Raw genomic sequence first — 9,207 nt, forward strand, 5'->3', positions numbered from 1 at the left:
AGAATGATGTCAGGAACGAGAAAGACCTTCAAATGGACCTCCAGACGGTGTGGTTTTGGACAGAGTTCTACTCCTCTGACTCGCCTATGCTGATCTCTCACTTTCACCTTGTAAACCACGCTCAACGACACCATACCCAGATGTGTGTACTTGTCAGTCTTTTATACTCTTCCATCCAACCCTGAGATTTAAACCTCATGCTGAGTTGAACCTGAGTCAGCCTGTCTTCCCACTCTTCCAGTAATGGGCTACAAAGGGAGTTCGAGGGTGACATGTTTCACAGCTGACTGTGTGTGCGTGTTTAACTATACTATACAAGAATAGTAAACTATACAAGAATAGTAAACAAACAAACATTTGTCCAACTGGGGACATTTTGTTAGTCCCCACAAGTTAAAATGCTATTCCTTTGGGTTTTAGGGTTAAGGTTAGAATTAGTGTTAGGGTCAGGAGCTAGGGTTATGGTGAAGGTTACATTTTGGGGTTAAGATTAGGTTTTGGGATTAAGGTTAGGGTTAGGGGTTAGGGAAAATAGCATTTTGAAGGACTGAATTGTGTGTCTCCACAAGGTTAGTTATACAAGACTGTGTGTGTGTGTGTGTGTGTGTTGCGCTGCAGAAAATATGGGCTACTCTTTGTCTCTTCTAATTCCTCCCCTACAAGACCCATAGGAATTCAAAACCTCAGACTGTTAAAGTCTTAAAGTTCCTCAGCAAACATTAATAAATAAACATAAGATTCATAAATGCTGAATAAATGCATAGATGAATCTCCAAACTACACAGTGGGTCCTGTCTGCGCTGCCCCATGCAGTTCAATAAGGGCTCTGACATTGGTTGGGGGCGACGAGATGCTGAGAGAAGATGGGCTAGTAGAAAGGTCTGGAAGTCAAAAAGAGAGAACGTTCTGTATAAAATATGTGTAAAGCAAACAGAGCGGTGAGGCTGGGAGATGAGAAGATAGACAAGACAGGCAGATGCTTGCGCACACTAAAGTATGTGAGTGGAGCGGAGCGAGGAGCAGAGCGTGCCCAATTTGACTGGAGCATAAGAGCGAGATTTTTAAAGGCTGGAGCCCGCTCCAATTTTGCTCCGGTAGCGCTCACTTCACCAGCTCGGGGCATGCCGGTCCCAGCATGCATTTGTAGTCTGCGTGTGTGCTGCTATAGCCCTTTGCTTTGTCATGGAGTTCCCTAAATATGTTCATAAAGACACTGATAAAACACACAGGTGCTAAATCAAGGTGACGTACAAAGATGAGGATGAAGAGCAAGTGCGATGATTTAGTGTCCACAACTAAAGAATCCTTGTTGAATCTGAAAAGACACATATCCCAAAAGCATGCTATGTGCACCTGCTAAAAGAAAGGAAATATGTGGGTAGATAACTAAGTGTGTCATCGTGGCAAAGCATTTATAAACTTAAACGTTTTGTTCATTTTCGTTCTAATATCTATACAATAATTGATTTCGGCCCAATGGGCCTGGCATATTCCCACGTTCAAGGAGCTTCCGTTTTCATTGAGTAATTTTGCCTAAAAAAACTTTAGGCCTACCTATAGAAAAACAAAACACAACTCAGCGTCTCTGCCCAACCTGTCAAGAAGGGCCAAAAGGGTGTTTAGCATCCACAACTGTTCTGCAAGTGTGGGGAGGATATTAATTGTCTGCTGCTGACCCGCTCTCCAGGCACCATCACTCATGTTTCTGAAAAATGAATTCTTTAAATACTTTCATTTTTTTGTTGAATTTGTATTTCATTCTAAGTAAGTCGCAGCCTATATGCACAATATATAAATTATAATGGTTTAATACAAAGAAATGTGGTTGAAATACTGAGCCCTTTGTGTCCCTACCAGCCTATTGTGTCACACTCACAAATGCTTCACAATGTATTTCTTTGTAGGCTATAGCTTTGGAATAATATAAATAATATAGCCTAAGTAATTCATTTGTGTTCCTTCTTACGCTTCCTGTCTGTCTCCTGACCTATTTACAGTGTTTATATGACATTCTTACATTCACCTTTTCATGTTTATTCTAAATAGTTTTCATTCAAATCCATATGGTTTGGTTTCAAAACTTCAAAACCAATTGGTAGTTCCAGGTAGGCACGAAAATAGATGGGTGTTGGTTAAATTGGGATTTGAATGAATGGAGCGAATTTGGCAGTTTGATTTCCCCTGTGAGCCCAGAGCGGTTTTTAGCTGAGCAGTATGGAAGCACATGGAGCACCTGGAACAGTGTGCAAGCACCAACTCCAGAGATGAGCGGGACTTTCAACCGCTCAACTCCACTCACATGCTCTGGTACACACACACACGCACACACACACGCACGCACGCACACACGCACACACACACACACGCACGCACACACACACACACACACACACACACACACACACACACACACACACACACACACACACACACACACACACACACACACACACACACACACACACACACACACGCACACACACACACACGCATGCATGCACGCACACACAGGCAGGAGGGTGAGCCAGACAGCTTTCTCTGCCCTGTCTGTGTGGGGATGGGGGGCGCAATCTGGGCATGAAGAATGGCTGGACTTAGAACCTCTGTGTCTGACAGGGGGGGGGGGGGGGGGGGGGTGCAGGCGTGAGAGCGAGTGCAGGCGTGTGCACATGCACGTTACTGTGGTGTTTTAGGACACCCATGTTGGTTGTCCTTGCGTGGGCATAACCCTAGGTATCTTCTCCTCTCCCCATCCCCCCTCTCCCCCTCTCTCCCTCCTGGCTAACTCCCTACCTGGCCCCCTGACTGCTGCTGGCACCACTGGGCCTCTCCAGATGTGGGAGCTGAATGGACCAATAGATGAAGGCCCGGGCGGCTTTCAGCAGGGCAGAGCGGGTGGCCAGCACAGAACAGGGAGAGGCCAAGAAGGGAAGAGGGAAAATATTGGGAAAATATTCCTTCAGTGACCTGACTGGCCAGGAGAAAGTGATAACTAGCCTATACTATAGAGAATGCTTGTCTAAAAATGTTTGTTTATGCTCCGTTGCACCCTGCAGGAGAGACTGAGCGTATACATTTTTAAAATCTTTTTTTGAAGTGTTTTTATTTCAAACAAGTTCAATCTCCACAGTTCACTATTAATTCATCATGGAGCATCGGGGCTGTCCAAAGCACCGGCTAATCAACCGTTAAAACACTCTCATTAAAACTCTACGCCAGGGCCCAGAACAGAAACCACAAATTGAGATCAGTAGTGCCAAAGCATGTTTGACTTAGTCTCCCCGCCAGGATACCCTAGCTGTAGCATGAATCATCAAAGAGAACAAGGCTTTACCGTAAGTTTACACAGACATTCTTTGTTGTTGTTGTGTCCTGTGGGCTGACCACCTCCCTGTTCCATCGTGCCTTTGCAGCCATAGTTGCAGGCCAAACATTTCCTAACTAACATGCCCGTGCTGCTCTCCTCTTCCTACAGAGTGGTTTCAACCATGTGAGCCCCAGCAATTCAGGAATGTTTGGAAAAGGTACAGTGAAATCAGTTTGCTCAGTGTTCTGTCAGTACTATGAGTTTGGGAATGTGTTTAACATGTCTTGCAGATCTGTTTAACTCGTGCAGGCTCGTCTAATGAATCTCAGCAACCTGCAAATGTGAACATTTGATACAAATAGTATTCCGTCCCAGCATATAAGTGACTGTAGAGGTAGAGTTTGGACACATGTGTACATAGTGTAAGGTACGGAACTACCCCGTTTTGGACGGCCGTGTGTGTTTGCCCATTCCATTGCCTCCGGCTAGGGGGGGGGGGGGGCAGCAGAGGTGGGCAGTTAGCCCTGTGGTAACAGGAGATTCTTTGTCTGGCCAGGCGTGTCTCCTCCCCTCCTCCCTCCTTCCTCCCCCTTCCTACCATCATGGTGACATCTGACCCAACACAGCTCTGCTCCTGTACCAGCCCACAGGGGGGGCCAGACACACACACACACACACACAGGCACATACACACAAGTGCACACACACACAGTCGGGTTATGGGAGAGAGAGGATGTCTGGAGTAGTCTCTGACTCGCTGTCATAACAAATATGAGACCCACTCAACAGTCTGTAGCACACTAATGCAGTCTTGTCTGAAAAAAATCACTCTGAAATAGGAAAACACATTACTAGGAATATGGATCTAATGGATTTAAATGAGAGACAGTGAGGAAGGGAGAGAGAGAGAGAGAGAGTTTGAGCGAGACTCAGGGGAGTTATGGTGTGATTTTTAATGCAGGTCTTTTCAAGACTGATGAATGGGAGTCGGTCTCTCCCCCGCCCATCTCCTCCCCCCTCTCCCCCACCCATCTCCCCCTCTCTCTCTTGTTCTAGCCATGGATTTAATTAACTAGACCCCCTGTTGGGACCAAACGCTCTTTTCTCCAAATACATGGACACTGTCAGAAAAACACACACAGAAATAGCAGATAATTACATTGTGAAATAAAAGTTGCTTCGGTAGGACAGCGAGGAGGCACACAAAGCAGGGGGGGGGGGTACAGAGCTATGCACGCCAGTAGAGAAAATTTACTTGAATTAATGCAAATGACTAAGAAGTGTGGCTGGGTTGTTGTTATATGTCTAATGGCTGTGGATGTAAAGTCATTTACATAAAGTACGTGTATCTATTGGGGGTTGTCCGTCAGTGTGCGTGTGTGTGTGCGTGTGTGTGTATCTCTTATAGTCAGTCCCCTCTGCTTCCCCCTCAGACTGTCCAAGTTGCCCTATAAGACAGAGGACCTGGCCCAGAAGATTCTGATCACCATCCCACGAGACCGCATCTCGGCCCAGGATGCACTGCAGCACCCCTATTTCAACACGCTACCGCCCCCCATCATGCAGCTACGAGACAGTGAGTGTGTGTGTGTGTCACTCCACATCAGTGAAACACATAACATATCAGTCTATCTATGCAAAATTAATTTGTGTTTTTTTGTCACAGCAATGACAGTCAAGTGATGCATAATGTGGTGTGTGTGTGTGTGTGTGTGTGTGTGTGTGTGTGTGTGTGTGTGTGTGTGTGTGTGTGTGTGTGTGTGTGTGTGTGTGTGTGTGTGTGTGTGTGTGTGTGTGTGTGTGTGTGTGTGTGTGTGTGTAGTATACACATGTGGGAGACTAAGCATGTGTTTGTACGTGTGCGTGCGTATTCATGCGCATATACAGTATTTCCCTCCTCTGACACCCCCCATCAACATTCTCTGTTCCTCCCTGCCGGGGAGAGAGATTGACACTCCGTTGCACTAAACTCCAGTGCAGTTTGTCACTTAAACAGTCTACCCATCCAACGCATGATTAAAGACACGAGCTTCCTACTGTGAGCACAGATGGCTCCTTTGAAGAGATCAGACTGTCTCCACAGCTCTCGGGTGGCTAAATAGATATACATCAGGAAAGTGGATGTATAAGTAAGCAGAGTTGCATTTGAAGTCTCTCTCCACCTGTCTGTCTATCCCGCTGACAGTCTGCCTGGTTCGGTTTGAACATAGATGTGTCTTTCCAGGCCGTAGAAATAATATTCAGTGAACAGAAGAAGAGTACAGGGAGTACTAGGATAGATATTAGTGAAAATGTAGGAATGTATTAGATGGGAATAAAGCCCAATGGGATACAGTGTCTGATATGGTCAAGCAGTAGCCTTCCAGCTGAATGTGTCCTACACACACATGCTGGCAGATGCATGCGCATGCGTACACACACACACACACACACACACACACACACACACAGTCTTGCGCATCTAACCTTGTGGGGACATACAATTCAGTCCCATTCAAAATCCTATTTTCCTTAACCCCTAACCCGTACCCTTACCCTAACCTTAACCCATAAACCTAACCTTAACCATAAACCTAACCCTAGCTCCTAACCCTAACCCAAAACTGAACACATTTGACATCCCACCAACAAAATTTCCCCAGTTGATCAAATTTTTGTTTGTTTACTATCCCCACAAGTATAGTTAAACACACACACTCTGCTCTTTCGAGAATGAGCTATCATTACTGCTACTACTCTGCATGGCATCCCAGACAGGGAGAATAGACAGTAGGGGAGAGACATCAATGAACAGAGCGGAGAAGGAGAATAGGGAGCGAGAGAGAGCAACTGAGAGAAAGAGAGCGAGAGAGAGAGCAACTAAGAAGTGAAAGAGCGTGGAGAGAGAAGGTTCTCTCCAGGAAGAACAAACTTATTTTAATGATGCCAAGGTCTTGGCAAGGCAGAAGGGAGAAGGCCTAGAAACAGACCAGTAGTAATGAGTAGCCCTTCTACTTTCACACAATGTATCACAATATAACTGGAACAGAGGTGAGCAGCATCAAGTGTTGAGAAGAGAAGCCATTGTGGTTGTTAGGGATGGGGCTCTAGCTGGACTGTACACGACCACACCCAACACCAGGTGCCTATGAGAGGCCCCTTTGATCGCGTCCCAGCGAGTAGCCAGTAAGTCTGGAAGGAGGGCGTGGTGGCGTTTTAGGCTCTAAGCTGTCTGAGCTGCCATGATCGGTATCTGTCAGACCAACTGCCCTACAAGGCTTCTCCAGGAGTTAGTGTGGGAGATGTTTATCTTTTGGTTACTGTTAGTGAGCTGGCTGAGGAACTTTTTCACCTGACTTTATAATGATGTGAAGCCGTAAGAGTTGCCTGACTCTCGCTCTCTCTCTCGCTCTCTCTGTATCTGTCTCTCTCTCTACCCCCCCCCCAGCTGTATCAGTCTTCAAGGTCCCCGGAGTGAGGCTGGAGACAGAGGTGAAGGATATCTTCAGTCCCAGTCTAAGGATCAGACCGTCCCAGCTGGTGCCCTTGGCTAAGTGCTGGTGATAATGGACCCCTAACCCACTGGGCTTGACCCCTAACCCCTAGCCCCAGGCCCATAGCCCCAGGCCCCTAACCCCAGGCCCCTAGCCCGGTCCGCAAGGCTAGACCACCATCTGATCAAGATGGAGAGGCATGAGGCGTCTCACACACACACAACACTTAACTACACCACCAGCGTCCTCCACCAACCTCTGCTCTTGACTCCACCCAGCATTCCTCAGTCACAGTTCCCATGTTGTAAGAAGACAGGAGAGAAGAGGGAGGTTTTGAATGGTACCTGGTATATCACATATTAGATGATGTCAGAAGTACTGTATGCACTGTATATACTCTCTATCTGAGACCCGGTGTCTGTTGGTGGCAACGGAAAGCGAGGCAATGTCTACGAGAACTGTCAGGAAGCTCACAACAGCTTAACATCTTCCTCCTGCTGAACCACCTCCTCCTGCGTCCTCCCTCTCCTTCTCCTTCTCCTTCTCAGAGCGTCTCCCTGGACTCACTATGCTCTCTCTGCCTCCTCCTAAATCTACACTGAGATTCAATGATGACTATGGGTTTGTTTTGCAGATGAGTGTTTTATTTTGTACTGCCAAAACATGCATATATTATATACCTCTTATATTAATCAGGTCCTTGTGAACCATGATTGTTCTTTTGCACAGCATGTGGGTGGGTATCCCTGCGACAGAACGACTGTGACGGTTGTTTGTACACTGTACCTTATGTCGTATTGTACCGTGAAACTTCCTCCTCGACACCCCACATAGCGTATTTTTCGGCAATCTTGTGATGTCCACTCTTCACTTGTCCTACACTTGGGTGCAGCTTTGCCTTTAAAATGTGTGTGTGTGTGTGTGTGTGTTTCGTGAGAATGAGTGAAGGAGTGTGTGAGTCAATAAATGTTGCAGTAATGATATGTGTGTTATTTTCTGATGTATACATGTAGAACTGCCTGCAGGTCTACATTATCATATGTCATTTGTTGTCTTCTCAAACACGCTACACTATCTATACAAAAGTACGCGGACACCCCTTCAAATGAGTGGATTTGGCTATTTCAGGTGTCTAAAATCGAGCACAAAGCCATGCAATCTCCAAAAACAAACATTGGCAGCAGAATGGCCTCACTGAAGAGCTCGGTGACTTTCAACGTGGCACTGTCATAGGACGCCACCTTTCCAACAGGTCAGTTAGTCAAATGTCTGCCCTGCTAGAGCTGCCCCGGTCAACTGTAAGTGTTGTTATTGGGAAGTGGAAATGTCTAGGAGCAACAACGGTTCAGCCACGCAGTGGTAAGCCACACAAGCTCACAGAACGGGACCGCAGAGTGCTGAAGCACGTAAAAATCTTCTGTCCTCAGTTGCAAAACTCACTACCGAGTTCCAAACTGCCTCTGGAAGCAACGTCAGCACAATAACTGTTCGTCAGGGGAGCTTCATGAAATGGGTTTCCATGGCCGAGCTGCCACACATAAGCCTAAAATCACCTGCGCAAATGCCAAGCGCCAGCTGGTGTGGTGTAAAGCTCGCCACCATTGGACTCTGGGGCAGTGGAAATGTGTTCTCTGGAGTGATGAGTCACGCAAGCTTCACCATCTGGCAGTCCGATGGACTAATCTGTGTTTGGCGGATGCCAGGAGAACGCTATCTGCCGCAATGCATAGTGGCAACTGTCAAGTTTGGTGGAGGAGGAATAATGGTCTGGGGCTGTTTTTCATGGTTCGGGCCCCTTAGTTTCAATGAAGGGGAATCTTAAAGCTGCAGCATACAATTACATTCTAGGCGATTCTGTGCTTCCAACTTTGTGGCAACAGTTTGGAGAAAGGCCTTTCCTGTTTCAGCATGACAATGTCCCTGTGCTCAAAACGAGGTCCATACAGAAATGGTTTGTTGAGATTGGTGTGGAAGAACTTGACTGGCCTGCACAGAGCCCTGACCTCAACACCATCGAACACCTTTGGGATGAATTGGAATGCCAGCCCTAATCGCCCAGCATCAGTGACCGACCTCACTAATGCTCGCGACTGAATGGAAGCAAGTCCCTGCAGCAATGTTCCAACATCGAGTGGAAAGCCTTCCCAGTAGAGTGGATTTTGGAATGAGATGTTCGTAGAGCAGGTGTCCACGTACTTTTGGCCATGTGGTGTATATTGTTGTAAATGGCTTTTGTCCTTCCTGCCATCCTCCCCTTTTCTCTCATGAACTTAGAAAGACTTCTGTAGCATGGCAACCGTGCTGTTTTGTGAAGTGACTACATTCCTAGGAGGCTCCTCCAGTCGTACCGACTCCGTCCATTATCGTCCCACGGACCATCTCTCCTCGAAGACTGCAAGTCTGGACCTCCTGAAGACTGGCTGCTGC

The 9,207-nt window shown here is 46.9% G+C and overlaps 1 protein-coding gene across 1 annotated transcript in view; it reads left to right on the forward strand.

Annotated features, from left to right (window-relative positions):
* Window positions 1-7,761, forward strand: part of LOC109906714 (cyclin-dependent kinase 15) — a 28,687-nt gene extending 20,926 nt beyond the window's left edge. Inside the window, exons 11-13 of the mRNA XM_031792415.1 lie at window positions 3,476-3,524; window positions 4,741-4,883; window positions 6,735-7,761. Of these exons, the coding sequence (XP_031648275.1) occupies window positions 3,476-3,524; window positions 4,741-4,883; window positions 6,735-6,850 (308 nt within the window). The 3' untranslated portion in view covers window positions 6,851-7,761. The remainder of the gene's footprint in view (window positions 1-3,475; window positions 3,525-4,740; window positions 4,884-6,734) is intronic.
* The last annotated feature ends 1,446 nt before the right edge of the window (window positions 7,762-9,207 follow it).

Source organism: Oncorhynchus kisutch, linkage group LG16 (assembly GCF_002021735.2).
Source record: "Oncorhynchus kisutch isolate 150728-3 linkage group LG16, Okis_V2, whole genome shotgun sequence".
Taxonomy (NCBI): Eukaryota; Metazoa; Chordata; class Actinopteri; order Salmoniformes; family Salmonidae; genus Oncorhynchus; species Oncorhynchus kisutch.